The following is a 17,140-nucleotide window of genomic DNA, read 5'->3' on the forward strand; positions in this document are numbered from 1 at the left end:
ATACAGCAACTAGAAGGATGTGCAGCTTTGACCTACAACTATCTGCCGGGGCTTTGGGGGGAAAAAAAGAAATAAATAAAACTATAAAAACAAAAAAAAAAACAAAAAAAAACCAGGCAATATGTTTAGAAGAATTGTCTTGGTAAATCAATTCTGGTTCCAACTTCCTTTTGAAGTGTCTGTGGGCTTGTGCTCATTCTTCCTTGTTATTATTTCATCTTTCAGCATAATGTGCTGAATGCCTTATAACAATCAGCACCATCGCTCTTTCTTATGAGTAAATCACGAGTTACTGTGTATATATCACCCAAGGGACCCGAGTACCAAACTTCTCTTCTTTAATGGTTTCATGTTCTTATTTTCTGTTTTTGGTATTTGAGAGACTAGATGTGGGTTTCCAAGCAAAGTTTACTGTGGGATACAGGGGTTAAAGGATAGCAGGGGCATGACCTTACCCATGGCTGTCTCTACAAGAGTCATGAGTCTGCACTTTCGTAGGCCCCTTGAGATGTCAGTAATCATAGAAATTTCAAAAATGAATTTTAATGAAGCTCAAAAAAGAGGAATAAGGTACAGTACACCAAAGCACTCCCCCAACTGTGGGAGTCAGAGTGGCCATCTCAGTTGCTCTACCCAAAGACTGGGAAAGTCCTCATGAGAATAAATGGAAGTAAATAAATGAATGAGTGAATGTAGGTGACTGGATAAAATTGAAATAAAAGGCTCTTCAGACATTGTGTAATATATTATGGGTTAGCATAACAGAATATTCTAGAATGGGCAAAAAATAAAAGAAAACTTTGGCAAAATTGTTTGCACCAAGGATTCTAGAGTTTGTACATTTTTTTTAATGTACTCTTCATCACTCTTTTTATCCTATTTTATCTAGAGTGCAATGTGATTTTCTTTCTCCTTATTAACTAGTAGGCAGTAGGAGGCTGTCTACTAGTTTGCACTAAAATGCAGTTAATACCATCTTACTATATTCTATAAAGGTGTTGCCAAGGTCACTTAGCTCAATGTTTGTGTTTTTTTCTTGAGAAAATACATAAAAAAATAAGACCTTTGGAAAAGAAGAAAGTGGAAAGAAAATTGAAATTGAAATGCAATGGTACATTTCCTGTAGAGTTCACAGGTTATTTTTCAATTTGAAAATTGAGTTTTGCCATTTCTTGTTAATGGAATACTGCCATTTAGAGATATACATTTAAAAGTAAACATAATTAATAAGGGGTTGCCACTGTTTTTCTGTGGCATCTCAGCTGATGACACCCTGATGTTGCAGTCACAAACTGGTTGCGTGCCTGTTAAAATTATGGGATTTGTATTAAATTATGACGCCTCAGAACAGCACACGACCTGATTTTGCTGGGTTAGAGACAAGAATACTGATTGAAGTGCATTTATAAAAGTCTATAAAATGGCAAAAATGAAAGGGCTCGAAAAAAGAAACAGGTTATTTGAATATTCTCTGAATTACTGGTAAACAAGTCCCAGCTCTGCAAAGTCAGTTTTCAAGAGAGTACTGATTGTTTCCTAAGTACTGTACTTGTAAACTCTTCAAGTACCTTAGGTAAGGGAATAAGGAAAAAAAGTGTGGAGTCTTTGCACGGAGGTTCGCTTCATGTTTGTGCATTACAACAATAAAGACTATTATCTCCGGGATCTCTTGGCAAACCGACACTTCCAAGAGGGGGAAAATGGTCCTTATGGAACCATTGTCTGTTGCCGGGAGCCCCTCAATTAAAATTGTATTTAAGCATACACAATGTACGATATTGGTTTTTTTTTTACCTTAGCAGGAAATTGCTTTCTCGTGTAACCCCAGTGCTGCATGTGGGATGGGATACCTGCTGTAGGTTTACAAATATCCAGATGCAATCCAGGGTGGATTGGGTGGGCACTCCGAGCACGGGAAATGAATGGTGTTTGCGGCAATGAATCACTTAAACCCACGATGCGGTGTTCATTCCCGCTAACCTTCGTGGGCCAGGATTCTCGGTTGCTCCCTGACATAGGAAGGCGTCAGTTCATGTGTGTCCCTTTCTCCACTAGATGTCACTGTCAATCAATCGTTTGTGGAGGGGACCCGCGTGTTTTACGTTATCTTCAGACAGTACCAGCGCTTCAAGCATGGTCAGTCCTTGAACTTGTGTCCTCCCAGACTGGGGTATCCAGCCCGGGAGGATACCAGGGCGAGGCAGGGGCGGCGGGGACTCGCTAAAGCGAGGGCGGCGCTCCGTCCAAAGCGACCAACGCGCGGCGACCGGAGCGGGAGCCGGGCATGTCCCGGGGTACAGGGCGGTCAGCGCGCTGCGGAAGGCGGGCCCGCGCCGGCTCCTCTCCCCGCCGCGAGCGAGACGGTCACGTGCCGCGGAGACGCGGCGCGCTGCGGGCGGCGGCGGGAGGGGCGGGCGGGGCCGGGGAGGGGCGGGCTGGCAGGCGCGGAGCTTCGAGGCGCCGCGCTGGTCGTTCGGGGTCGCCCCGGGCAGGGCGCGAGCCGAGCGCGTGCGCCGCGCGGGGGTGAGTGCGAGCCGGGGCGGGGACAGCCGCACGCCGGCAGCGCGCGCAGGGCAGGCGCCGCCGGCGGGGAGGGGCGGGGGAGGAGCGGGGGAGGAGCCAGGGAGCGCGCCGGCCGCCGGGGGGGCGGGGCGGAGCTGCGGCGCGCGCGCCCGCCGGACGGGGAGGGGCGGCGCGCGCAGGGCCGGCCGCCGCGGGCGTGGGGCGAGCGTGGACCGCGGCGCGGCGCGGCGGTGCGGCTTCCTCCCCCGGCCCTTCTCCCCGGCCCCGGGCGAAGGCACTGTGCGGCAGCGGCCGCGGCGCCGGGACCCGCGAGGCCGGAGGAGGCGGCCGTGCCCGGGCATGCTGGTCTGGGGCAACGCGGAAGGTGAGCGACCCCCGGACCGGCGGCGGGGGTGGGGGAGGGGCGGGACCGGACGCGCGTCTCCTGAGGCGCCGCAGACCCGCCCGGCGGCGGCCCGGGCGCGGACGGCCTGAGGCGGGGCGGGCGAGGAGGGCGCGCCGGCCCGGGCACGGCGGGCCGCCCTCTCGCGGCCTGGGCGGCCCGCGGCGCCCCGAGCGCGGCAGCTGCCGGGTTATGTAACGCGTGACCTCTCCTTCTCCCTCCGCCATGGCGCCGCCGCCCCGGCCGCCCGCCCCCCGGCGGCCGCGGCCCTTCCCTCGGCGCTCCCCGCGGCCGCCGGCCCCCGCCGCCCCGGCCCCGCTCCGAGCGCGCCGCAAACTCCTTCCTCCTGCGCCGGCGCCTCGCCGGCCATTCAGCCCCGGGCCATTCATTCAGGCGCGCGTCCCGTCGCTGCTTCCTCGAGCGTCGCAGGCTGTCCACTGGGCCGGGCGCCGGTGTGCTCGGCCCGCCTCCCGCCGCGACCCCCCTCCCCCCGCCCCCTTGGCTCCCGGAATCGGGGAGGAATATCGGAAGGCAGTGTTTATTCACTTGTTTTTCCTTGTCACTTATCTGTTGCCTTAATACGCAGGGCACCTGTCCCCGACTGTCCTTACAAGTGCCCCTTGCACACTTCACTCGCTGTTAAAATGAGTCAGTCCCCGTGTAGACGGAAAGGGGCATTTCCGTGTATATTTCACCGCTGTTAACTACCTAAGCCCAGTTTGCAAAGAAATACCTTAACCTCACTCCGCCTTGTTAAAGAGAGAAAATTGCAGATGGTGTAAGTCTACTGTGTCTGTATTCCACGTCTTCTCGGGTCATGTACAGAGTAGAAATGATATCGTTTAAGTGAAAATAATGTCGACTAGCAGCATACCATAAAAGGGCTTGTAACGAACTGCTAAGGACTTTATGTAACAATTGTTAATTGTGTGTGTCTGTCTGGTCTCTCTCGATTCTCCACTTTAGTCTTCGAGAGTTAGCCGTTTCCTCTTGAGGTAGGGTAGGACGTACTGTAACCTTGGTTCTTCCTGTGGAGTACGCAGTAACCCGTGTTGGGCGGGGCGGAGGTACCGTCTACCTGCTTCCCAAACTTCTGATCTCTGCTGTCCCACATAGTCTTGTCTTAGCCAGTGCAAATTTGCTAGCATGTCGTTCCCTCCCTGTCTTTCCTATGTCTTTCCTTTCTTCTCTGAAGCTAACCTAAAGTCCCTCTTCTAGGAATCCTTCTCAGGACTAACAAGATCTCTTCCATTCAACCGAACTATTGTCATGGAACTTTACTCCTATTTTGTAGTAGACAATGCATATTTAAGATTTTTCTTCTGGAAAGGTGGTAATCACTCCTTTGGGATTAACTTTTATGAAGTCTCAAGTAGAAAATAATTTTTCAAAATGTGTGAAGATGTAAGATGACTCCATTTTCCCCACCCCCAACCTCAAAACTCAAATTCTACATAAGAAAAAGAAACCCTGTCCTCACCAGCAACAAGCTAGTCATTAATAATAAGTTAGGAAGACTACATATATGTATTTGATAGTCCTTTCTTTGATAGCTGCTGTAATAGAAAGACAGGAACTTCAGAGTTAGGGCTGGCCCCGTGGCTTAGCGGTTAAGTGCGCGCACTCCGCTACTGGCGGCCCCGGTTCGGATCCCGGGCGCGCACCTATGCACTGCTTCTCTGGCCATGCTGAGGCCGTGCCCCACATACAGCAACTGAAAGGATGTGCAACTATGACATACAACTGCCTACTGGGGCTTTGGGGAGGATAAAAAGGAGGAGGATTGGCAATAGATGTTAGCTCAGAGCTGGTCTTCCTCAGCAAAAAGAGGAGGATTGGCATGGATGTTAGCTCAGGGCTGGTATTCCTCACACACACACACACACACAAAAAGAACTTCAGAGTTAGATATAGATTTAAATTCTGGCTCTGCCCATTATTAGCTGTGTGGTCTTGGACAATTTTAAGTTACTAATATCTCTTATTTTTTCCTCATTTGTAGAATGAAGACATCATTTCCTACCTTGGGTAGCTGAGGATTAAATGAGTTCTTAAATGTAAGGCAACTAGCGAGTCCCTGGAACACAGTGATGTCCAGTAAATACATATTCCCTTTGGTATACCTCCTTATTGCAATTCACAATCTAGAATGAGCCAGGATGTGCTGGAGACAAAGCATGAGAAGAAAGCTAATCAGAAGAGGTGATGGGTACCTTTTCTTGTCTCCAAATAAATGAATGAGTCCTAAACTAAAGAGCAGTAAAGCTCTTTCTGCTTCTCAAGAATGCGTGAGTGTTGGGCCAGCCCGTGGCTTGGCGGTTAAGTGCGCGCTCCGCTACTGGCGGCCCGGGTTCGGATCCCGGGCGCGCACTGATGCACCGCTTCTCCGGCCATGCTGAGGCCGTGTCCCACATACAGCAACTAGAAGGATGTGCAACTATGACATACAACTATCTACTGGGGCTTTGGGGGGAAAAAAGGAGGAGGATTGGCAATAGATGTTAGCTCAGAGCCGGTCTTCCTCAGCAAAAAGAGGAGGATTAGCACGGATGTTAGCTCAGGGCTGATCTTCCTCACAAAAAAAAAAAAAAGAATGTGTGAGTGTATGTGGCATATTATAAATCATAGAGTATATTAAACACAACATTTATAAATGAAGGAAATACCTTTTAATCTTTGTTTCCCTCCTATAATAGCACCAAATGAAGCATTAACATGGATATTAAAAAAAGAATCTGATTTTTTTCAAAGTCAAGTCAGGAATGGGGGATGAAGGGAGGAGGAATATAAAAAAGTCTTTGTTAGAGACAGTTAGGTTGCGTGCTCTTCTCTTAGTATCTCATCTACTTATAAGCAGTACATGAATCCTGCTCTGAGTTCCAGCTCTTCCTTAGACTTGTTAACGGTGCTCTCCCTGCTGTCCCTCTTTCTCTTGCTCTCTTCCTGTCTGATCCCCACATAATAATCACTGTGATCTTATTAAAGACGTAAAGCATATTGTCACTCCTCGAAATCCTCCAAAAGCTTCCTGCCCCTAGAATTGAATCAGAACTCCTTACCGCAGTCCATCAGAGCGTTACAGGGCTTGGCGGCTGCCAGTTCTGACTTTGCCCTTTACCATATGACTCCTCATCACTGCCCCAGTCCTGTGGTCCTTTTGCCATTTCTGGAACAAAGCAAATGGTTCCTACCTTAGGGATGTTGTACTTGCTATCCTGTTAGCTGGACCACCCCTTCCTCCTGGTGATTATCTTGCCTTTATGTTTTCTGTTTGCTGCTAAAATGTCATCACCTCAGAGAGGCCTTCTCTGACCCGTAAAATGGAAGCCAGCCCCTCCCTTTGTCACTTTTGATTCCTTCATTTTGCTTTATTTTTCTCCATAGCATTTACTACTAGGTGAGGATACACTATTCACTTATTTATCGGTTTCCCCCATTAGCCTTGTTTGCTCCCAGACCTCTTCCCCACCAGAGGGCAGAGGGCTTGTCTGACTTGTTCACAGCTCTGTTCCCAGTGCTTAGTGTTGTGCTTGGCACAGAGGAGGCTCTCAGTAAAACTTGTTGAGTGAATGAATGGTGTAGTTGATTTAAACATTGCCTCTGGATTTGGACAGCCTAAATCAGAATCCTGGCTCCTACTGTTTCCTGATTGTGTGGCCTTGGGCAAGTTAATATCTTGTGGTCCTTCAGTTTGCTTATCTGTAAGGTGGGGACAAGAATAATACCTCATAGGATTATGGTGAGTAATAATTGAGTTAATATATATGTAGAGTGCTTAGAACAGGGTTATTTTATAGTTTTTAAAAACAATATTTGAAATTAACTTGGAGTATTCACTTAAGATTTTGTGTTTTTGCATGATGTTACTGCACCAGGTCCGTTTTTGCCCGCCGCCCAGAAAGCCAATCAGAAAGCCAATCACCGAGACGACGAGATTGCAGCAAGAGAGGGTTTAATCACAAGGCAGCCAAGTGAGGAAAACAGGAGAACAAGTCTCAGATCTGCCTCCCCGAAAATAGGGACTCAGGGGTGTTTATGGGGAAGGGGGCAAGGTGGTCTGAAATGATTGGAGGTGAGGAGAGATGAGGTAACTGATGATCTGAGCACGCTGTGGTCAGCCTTCATGCCTCTTTGTAGGAAGTTCACCGAATGGCGGCATTAGCATGCCCTGAGGGTGGAGTTCCAACCTCTTGCCGTCAAAAGGGCCCAGTTGATGGGTTGGTGGTCTCAATCTGGCCTGAAGTGGACAAGGGGTTCAGTTCTTGAAAAAAATAGCTCAAACACCCATTACCATGGTAACCCAGGCTCCAGGGAGATGTCATCTATAGGAACCTGGTGGGAGTCAGATAGCATATTGCCCAAAGAGCACAGTTAACAATGAGTAGGTTTATCATGCAGATTTAAGTCCTCACCTTCCGTTCTGATAAGTTTCTGGGTAAGGCCATTCCTGCTTCTTCCTGGTTCAGGGAAGAAGATAACTTTACAGATGGAGATTTTCTTTTCAAATGTAAATGTCTCTCATAAAGAGTAACCAGAACTTAGAATGGGTTTAGCACGACCCACCCAGACGCTGGAGATGTCTATGGTGATGGCCTATTATGGGGTAGGCCTCCCGTCCCAAACCCCTTTGGTTAGTTAGTGGGGATGGGGGCCAAAATGTCATTCAGGCAGAGACATGTTTTAAGTTTGCAAATTCCAATCCCCCATAGTTACTAGCTGCTTAATCATCAATGGCTGTTTGCTGGTTACAATGAAAACAAGGAATCATTGAATTTTATATTTATTTTGCTGAATTTTTTTGGCTACCCAAGTTATATTACGAAACTTCTTTTTAAAATAAATACGTTTTGTGGATGTGTAGAACAGATTAAAAAATAAACTGCTAAGAATGGTGACCGGTATTTGGTCTTAATGTGTAAGTCAGCTTTTTTATTCTTCGAGTCTGTGGAAGATGCTAAGAGTGATTATCTCAACAGCTGCCCACCAGAATGGCTTTTATATGTTTCCCTTTGAAGTTCAGCTGCAGGTGTGATTGTGGTGATGAAAGGACTTGCTGTAGGCTGAAGACTGGAAAATCCTTGAAGACCCAGTCTTGTAGTATTTGGGAAAGGAGAGATATTTTATCATCTTTAGTGTGTTCACTTTCTGCCTGCTTTCATTATGGGTTTTTCCCCCTAAATTGTATTTGGTTCTTAATTAGAGCTTATAGTAACCCGTCTATACTTCATATCTTCTTTCTCCTTTCTGTTCTTATCATAGTGTGATTTTGTTTTTTCTTTAGCATTTACAGACATAGGAAAGAATTGATGGGGACAGTCACTTTGTAATAATAGACACTTTGAGCTATTGCAGCTTGAATTATTCTTAGAAGCTAAGATTCTGCCTGTGGTCATTGCATTTGCATAATACCAGTTATTTTTACTTACTCCACTTGTCTTTACTAAAATGCCTGTCTGTAGGAACATTATGTTTTATTTTATTTTTCAATCTGAACTTTAACCCATAGGATCCTAAACTTTGGGCCTTAAACTTAAATACTGTTTCACTGTGTAACATTTTTCCAAAATTTAATAAGAATTGCTAAATTATTAAATGTTTGCTGTGTGTCAGGCTTTTTGCTAAGGGCAGTCTCATTTAATATTCACAACCACTGTATAAGGTAGGCACAGTTATAAAGAGACAGACTTTAGGGGCCGGCCCGGTGGCGCAAGCGGTTAAGTGCGCGCGCTCCGCTGCGGCGGCCCGGGGTTCGCTGGTTCGGATCCCGGGCGCGCACCGACGCACTGCTTGGTAAGCCATGCTGTGGCGGCGTCCCATATAAAGTGGAGGAAGATAGGCACCGATGTTAGCCCAGGGCCGTCTTCCTCAGCAAAAAACGGAGGAGGAGGATTGGCGGATGTTAGCTCAGGGCTGATCTCCTCACAAAAAAAAAAAAAAAAAAAAAAAGAGACAGACTTTAGAGAGATGATGTTACTTGGGCATGTCAGACAGGTAAGAAAGGAGCCAGGGTTTCAGTCTACTTCCGTCTGGTTCCATAACCCAAGGTCATAACCAGTTTGCTGTGTGGCACATAAAAACAAAGTTTCTGTGTGGAAACTCGCCTTATGTTTTATCACGTTGTTTGTATGTGTTATTCCCCTTAACTACTGGCCGTTTCATCGTCTTTTGTGGCTAAGTTTTTTTTTGGATTTAACTACTACCGTACTTAAATGCCTGTATAGTCTATAATTGTGAAACATTTTAATAGGTTGATGATATGCAAAATCATTTATTTTTTTTCTCATTCTTATTAAGAAGTCATTAAAAATAAGTCAAGCATCATGTGTGTCCTGGTAAGTCAGCTTTGTAAATAGTTTGAGAAGGTTTTGCATATAATAGATGTGATGCATCAGATTTAAGAAAACATGAATGTCTTTAAATTTGCTTAAGGCTAAAGTCAATTTAAGGTACAAGTAAATACTTAAAAGTTAATGATGTGTTTCTGCTGATTGTGGAGCAAATCTTGGTTATCTTTGTTTTTAATGAGTAAGGAGGAACATGTTGGTGGAACGTTTTTTACACCATGGTAAGCTTTAGTTTTTTGACATCTACTTGCAAGACTTTTAAAACTTGAAGAATATCTGAATTATGTTGTTCATTTCTCAACAGTTAAGTAGATTCAGAATGTCAGTGCTAGAATGAATCTTATAGATTCTACAGGCCATACCCTTATACTTTCTTGGAGGAAAATGAGACCCAGACAGTCGTTTGACTGATAAAAGAGGATAAACAGAACTAGAACCTGAGGATTTTTTTTTGGACTTGAAGGCCATTTTTTTCTGCTACACTAAACTGTCCCCTTCATCACCCAGGGAGAGACCAACGTATACTTTTAGTATCTTGCTTTCAAGAGGGTAGAGAATTGAGGGATATAGTCTTATAAATTTGTGATTTAAAATCTTGAGGGGTTTTTTTTTTATTCATTGGCTTTAAAGTTATGGAAAAAATTCTTATCCTCTATAATGCAGTTAGAAATTATGCTTTCTCATGTATACAGGTAGCTGCCTTGTGCACATAGGATAGTTTGAGAAATCTTTTCAAGACCAGTCTGGTCTTGTGGCTTTGTGCTTGATTTAAAAGATACGGTAGGGATAGGCCAAAAAAGTTGGTTGTGATGTGAATAGTGTTTTTTTAACTTGAACCCAGTGTCTGAGTAACCAAAATGTTGCGTATTGGCATCAGTCATTGCTGATCATAACCAAGGCTAAAATGAGCTTTTTACAGGTTTAGTCAGAAGATAGTAGATGAATCTTATGTTTTCTAAACTCCATCATTTCTACACTTGAGATTAGTAAGAATGGACTTATCATTTAGGCACTAGTCTTAATTATGTAATTGAAATTATGATTCAGATTCCTTGGTTTTTAAAATGCTTTTCATCAAAGTTCTGAATTTTATTTTATAAGCTCTATTTCTGGATGACTTATTGGCTCTTTATTTTCAGCCTTTTAAAAAATTTAAGGCGGCGTCCCATATAAAGTGGAGGAAGGTGGGCACGGATGTTAGCCCAGGGCCAAACTTCCTCAGCAAAAAAAGAGGAGGATTGGCAGATGTTAGCACAGGGCTGATCTCCTCACAAAAAAAAAAAAAAAAAAAAAAAAATTTAAGCTGGACGATCCTGAATTTTAAAAATATCTCACCAGTTTCTTCTTTATATTTTTGAGAGCATAACCAAAAAAGTCTTTTACTTTTTGTAATGCTTTATGCCTTAAAAAGTGCTTTCACTTGACTTTTTCTCATTCAGTTCTCATAAGAGCCCTGAGAAGATAGGTAGGGCAGTATATCCTATTTTATAGCTGCAGTGTGATTCTGGCACTGACTACCCAGAGTGAGGGCAGACGTCACAGGTTGAGGGCACAGTCCACAAAATTCCCCTCACTTCAAATGCCAGCTGCAAGCTCCAGGGCTTCCAGGCCACCTGCACTTCTGACCAACTGGCTACAAATTTGGGAGTTCCCGCTATCCCCTTAGATGTGATAATTTGCTAGAATGAGTCACAGAACTCAGAAAAGTACTATATTTGCAGTAACAGTTTTATTATAAGAGATGCAAATGAGGACCAGCCAAATGAAGAGATACCTAGAGAGATGTCTGGGAGGGTCCCAAACATGAAGCTTCTGTGTCCTCAGGACATGTCATCCTCCTGCCACATCGATATATGATTACCAACCAGGGAAGCTCACCCAAGCCTCAGTGTTCAGAGTTTTTATTGGAATTTTATTATGTAGGCATGATGGAATCATTGGCCACACTGTTGAATTCAGTCTTCAGCCCCCCTCATCTTCCAGGAGGTCAGGCTAATATCAAATGTGGCTCAAAGCCCCAACCCTCTAATCACATGATTGGCCTTTGCAGCGTGGCCAGACCCATCCTCCACTGGGAGTCACCTGTTAATTTAAAAGATGTGGTCCTAGGTAGCCACCATAGGTAACAAAGACGCTCCTAACAGTTGTGAAATTCCAGGAGTTGAGGGTCTTCCTCCTGGGAACCAAGGACAAAGGCTGAATTCTTTATTGTACAACAGAAGCAGAAGAAGGGAGAACAGACACTTGTCCAGTGTGTGGCAGTTCAAACTAGAACACATCTCTAGAGTAGTAGTCCAGTGATCTCTATTATACTAAAAATTGTAATAGGTTGCATTTGAATATATTTCTGTATGTAGAAGGATTGCCTTCTGTTGAAAATTATAATATTTTATTGATGACAATATTTAAAACCTGGGTTGATGTTCATTTGAGTCAAATATTTATTTAAATTGTGTTGTAGGTAGTGTTATAAACGACATAACTTGCTGATGTTTTAAAAGCTCAATAATTTTGGCTGTAAAAAGTTTGATTTTTGGTGGTTCCTTTTGAATTTATAATTTTAGACTTAGGTTATTACTACTGTTAAGTGAAAGGAAATCTAAACCTATGAAGAGATTTTTGTTAGTGAGGTGGAGGCGTTTATACCGTATTTATTAGAGTTGTAAAATGTTTTAGTAACTTAATTGCCATTTTGAATTTTAGCTCTTTAGCTGAAGTTACTAGCTGTTCAAATTTACAGTGTTAAAGGTTAATAATGTTCTTTTGCATATTGTTTATGTCCAGTAGAAATCTTATATCTGATTATCACTTAAAGGTTATATTACGTTATCTGGAACTCGCTGAATGTTTCTCAGAAATAGAATCCATTCAAGTATAGAGTGCCAAATAAGCTGTTACAGTGAAAAAGACTGCTAGTGTCTTTTGAAGAATGTAGCATCTCCTTAGAATGTCATATCATCTTAAAAAGTAGTAGGGGTTTTGTTGTTATTTTTAACATATGATAGGAAGTTGTTGGCATGAAGCAAGGGAGAAAGAGGCCAGAAGATAAAAAGCAGTGGCAATTTCTTAAACATTCTGCTCCCTTTATTTTCACTTGCAATTATACTTAATATAAGGATTTGAGAGAACACCATATTTTTGAATTGCAGTTACTCAGATTTGTTTTCAGTTGTATGTCATTATGTATACCAGTTTACTTTGTGAGTTTGCAGATGTAATGCCGTGTATGGATAGAATACACAAGGTGAGGGCTTCTGCTAAGACAGATTTGTAGATCTTGGTGTAGATTAGGCTCAGGAGCCAGAACCTCTGCCTGTCTGTGTGCAGCCATCCTTATCCGCCATCATTTACGTGCACAAATTTACACTTCCTTTCCTAACTTTTACAAAGTAAGCTTCAAATTTCTTAGTATGATATTCAGGGTCTTCTGTTATGTTTCCTCAACTACCTTATTCGCCTGTGACTACCTCTGTCCATGTGTCAGTCTCAGAATGTTGTCTTAAACATCTTTCTTTTTTCTTTTGTCTTTGCTCATGAATTCCTTCTTCCTGAAATCCCCTTCTCATCTCCTTCTGCCTGTTAAAATCCGACTCTTTGTTCTCAGCTCAGATCCACCTCTTCAGTGAAGCCTTAGTGGGTCTCTTCTTCAACAAGAGATATATTGCTGTTTTCTCTGCATTTATTGCTTTTTGTCAGTGCCTCTAATGTAGGCTCTTGTATGTAGTTATATGCAAATCTTTTTTCTCTAATAGATAACTTTGGATTGTGGTTTATGCTTACTTTACTCACCTTGATAGCTGCAAATTCTAGTAAATGTTCGGTGAATATGGAGTAAACTATTAAATCAGACCTGGAATTTGGGGGGAGATGAAGTGGGAGGCAGAGGACAGGAGAGATCTTGTTACCTGTAATTTAATCAAAACTTTCAGCTAGTGAGTGCATTTACAGTAGTCCCCCCTTATTCATGGTTTTGCTTTCCACAGTTTCAGTTACCTGTGGTCAACAGCGGTCCAAAAATATTAAATGGAAAATTCCAGAAATAATTGGTAAGTTTTAAATTTCGAGCCGGTCTGAGTAGTGATGAAATCTTACCCTGTCCCACCTGGAATGTGAATCATCCCTTTGTCCAGCATGTCTACGTTGTATACGCTATCTGCCTATTAGTCACTTAATAGCCATCTTGGTTATCAGATCAAATGTATCACAGTGTTTGTGTTCAAGTAACCCTTATTTTACCTAATGGCTCCAAACTGCAAGAGTAGAGATGCCAGCAATTCGGATATGCCAGAAAGAAGCTGTAAAGTGCTTCCTTTAAGTGAAAAGGTAAAAGTTCTTGACTTAATAAGGAAAGGAAAAAAATTGTATACTGAGGTTGTTAAGATCTATGGTAACTTTTATTACAGTATATTGTTGTAATTGTTCTATTTTATTGTTATTGTTGCAGTTAATCTGTTATTCTGCCTAATTTGTAAGTTCAGCTTTATCATAGGTATGTATGTATAGGAAAAAACATAGTAGATATAGGATTTGGTACTATTTGCCATTTCAGGCATCCACTGGGGGTCTTGGAACCTATCCCCCGCAGATAAGGGGGACTACTGTACTCATGTTGTGAAATTCTTTCCACTTAGTGCACTTTGTAGCAACATTCTTTCTGCTCAGTATACTCTCATTACCTCTGAACTTCTGTACTTGTCTCTCTTCTCAATTACCGCTCTAGATACACTACAGGCAAAATGAGTGGTTCTCAAAGTATGTGCCTCAGACCCACCACATCAGCATTACCTGGGAGCTTTTTAGAAACGCAGATTCCCGGCCCCACTTCAGACCTACTGAAAGAGAAACTTTGGAGTTGGGGCCCAGCAGTCTGTTTTAACAGGCCCTCTGGGTGCTTCTGATGCACGCTCAAGTATGAGAACCACAGCTCAAGATACAATCTCTTCTTCTTTGGTATTTCTCTTTCTTCTCCAGCTAAGTTCTGTCCCTGTTGCTAAACTTTTACTTGGCTTTTGGAATCCTTGATTTACTGCAACCTTGAACTTTTCTACAGATAATCATTTGGCTTTCCTGTGAGAATATGCCACTTGTTATTAGTGAAGATCACTGGTTTTTACTCCTCCTTCTAGATTCTTTTTTTTTTTTATCATGTCATCTCCAGAACATTCTTTTCGTCTTCCTTTGTAGCTTGATCCCTTTTGGACATGCAGACTTTGAGATACATGTGCGATATCCTAGCGGAGACGTTTAATAAGCAATTGGCCCACATAGTTTGGAGTTCAGGAAGTCAGGAAAAGGGGAGGGTGTTTGGAAACCATTTAATTTCACTGCATTCTGGAAAGCCAGAGAAGGTGGTTCTTTGTACTTATTATTAAAACAGTGTCTTGGGGGCCGGCCTGGTGGTGTAGTGGTTGAGTTTGCTCACTCCACTTCAGCGGCCTGGGTTGGCAGGTTCAGATCCCGGTCATGGAACTACACTCCACTTATCAAGCCATGCTGTGGCAAGTGTCCCACATATATAGTAGGGGAAGATGGGTACAGATGTTAGCCCACTGCCAATCTTCCTCAGCAAAAAGAGGAGGATTGGCAGCAGATGTTAGTTCAGGGCTAATCTTCCTCACAAAAAATAAAAAAATAAAACAGTGTCTTCATTTCTTTACTCTCCTTTCTATGGAAATTTGTAATTATGGGGAAGACAGTTATTAGTAATTCTTCTGGAATGCCTCCTTTAGCTTGTATTCAGATGACTGATTTGTTAAATCAATCATCTTTTTATATTTTTGTTGTTATGAATAACCAAGAAGATAAGAGAGAGAAAATTTTTATTATAGTGAATTGTTTGGGATAGAAACTTTTCTTTTAGTAAAATCAACCTCAAACTGGGACATTACAAATGTTTGTTATGCATTTTTGGTTTTAATATATCCAAATATTTTTCTTGTACATCTTATTGTCTCTCTTTTTATCTTCGTGTATTTTATTTAAATATTGACTCTCAATCGTAATATTAAAATGCTGAAATGTACTTACATTTGTTAGGGTACAGGCTAAGCTGCTGTAACAGAGACTTCAGAACACAATGATGCAAACAACAATGAAGTTTTTCTCTCTCCTGTAATAGTAGATAGGCAAGCCTCTGCTTTTTTTTAGGTCATTCAGGGTCCCGGGTTCCTTCTGTTTGCTTAGCCATCCCTTGGGTATTGTCCTTTCTTATGGTTGAAGCCAACCTACCTCACAGCTGCATCCAAGAAAAAGAAGTAAACAACTTCCTTTAAGAATATGGCACAGACTTTTGTAGATGTTACTCTGCTCATATTCCATTGGCCCGAACTTGGTCACATGGCCACTCCTGATTTTAAAGGACCCTCAGAAATATAGTCTCTAGTTGGCACCCCTGCTCCCCACTAAGAGGGGTAGGAGAGGTGTTCTTATTACTAAAAGAGAAAAAGGGAGAATGAATACTGGAGGACAGTTGTCATTCTGCCACTCCAGAGTTTGGGTGTTCCAAGACCACCCTCACTTCTGATAACCACTGCAAGTTTGGGGATCCCCAAGACCCCACCCTTGAGTTCAGTAATTCACTAGACGGACTCAGAACTCTTGAAAGTTGTTGTACTCGTGGTTAAGATTTATTCCAGTGAAAAGATACAGATTAAAACCAGCCAAGGGAAAAGGTGCTTGGGGCACATAGGAGAGTTCCATGCGTGGGACTTCCAGTTGTCCTCTCTCTCTGGAGTCTGGGACAGCGCTAACTTCTGGCAACGATGAGTGACAATACAAAGTATTGCCAACCAGGGAAGCTCACCCAAGCCTTAGTGTCCAGAGTTTTTATTGGAGTTTGGTCATATACATATGGTTGACTGCCCACATGGTTGACCTTTAGTCTCCAGCCTCTTGGGAGGTTGATAGTGCGTCGCCCGAAGCCTCCACCATAAATCACATTGTTAGACTATCTGGAGTGGCTCATAGGTAGAGGATTCTGTTAGGTACTCAAAGACATTTATCAGGCAGGACATTCCAAGGGCTTAGAGATCACCTCCTGGGAACCAGGAAGAGCAAAGGCTAGACCTCTCTTTGAGTAAGGTTAATTCTTTAGTATATAGCCACATCTGTGGATAGGCACATTTTGTTTTTTGGAAGTATAGACAAAGTTGTATAATACATATGCTTTTATCTTAAGAGCCATTTTTTTTTAATAGATAGATGTATAGAATCATATATATTTTAAAAACTGCAAGATACTAGAAGTTGTCAGTTCCCTCTCTATCCACAAATGAAAAAACTAAGATATGACTGCTTGTGACTTGCTTAAGGTCAGAGAACCAGTTAACAAAGTTGGTACTGTCTCTGGATCTGTACTTATGAATTTGGACTACTTTCAGTTGGAGTTTACGTGGAACCTATTTTGAATTTGGACTACTTTCAGTTGGAGTTTAGATGGAACCTATTTGTAGGACCTATTTTCCTCCTTAGTCCTCTGTCACATAGATGGCAGCTACTGTGTCTGACCCAGACAGGTGCTAGATTCGAAGCATCTGTTTTGTTGAATTAGGTTAGGCTAGTTCACTTCAAGAGTAGTAGGCTAGTTCTTACTTTTCAGAAGTTTGTTAATTTCTCCATTGAAGATTTGGAGACATAGTTTTGTGCAAGATAAATGTGGTTTTGTACCACAAACCAGCAGCACAGCCTTATGGAACATTTTATTAGCCTTTCTACCCTAGAAGGCAACTATGTGCAAAATAACTAGTACTTGGCCTACCTACTCCATAGATGTGTTGTAAAGATGAATAGTAGATGTAAATACCCCTTTGAAAAATAAATGCACTATGGACTTGTAAGATATTACTAGTGGTGTGTTTCATAATTTTAATTTTATTTATTTATTTTTCCCCCA

General features: G+C 43.0%; 1 protein-coding gene across 3 annotated transcripts in view; it reads left to right on the forward strand.

The window, feature by feature from the left end:
- The first annotated feature begins 2,749 nt into the window (after window positions 1-2,749).
- REV1 (REV1 DNA directed polymerase) overlaps window positions 2,750-17,140 on the forward strand; it is a 96,200-nt gene continuing 81,809 nt past the window's right edge. For 2 of the 3 annotated variants that reach the window (XM_058534466.1, XM_058534467.1), the window contains exon 1: window positions 4,970-5,107. In XM_058534466.1, the coding sequence (XP_058390449.1) occupies window positions 5,055-5,107 (53 nt within the window). In that variant the 5' untranslated portion in view covers window positions 4,970-5,054. Of the gene's footprint in view, window positions 2,888-4,969; window positions 5,108-17,140 lie in introns of those variants that run through there. The other variant, XM_058534468.1, reaches the window with a different exon arrangement.

Source organism: Diceros bicornis, chromosome 40 (assembly GCF_020826845.1).
Source record: "Diceros bicornis minor isolate mBicDic1 chromosome 40, mDicBic1.mat.cur, whole genome shotgun sequence".
Lineage (NCBI taxonomy): Eukaryota > Metazoa > Chordata > Mammalia > Perissodactyla > Rhinocerotidae > Diceros > Diceros bicornis.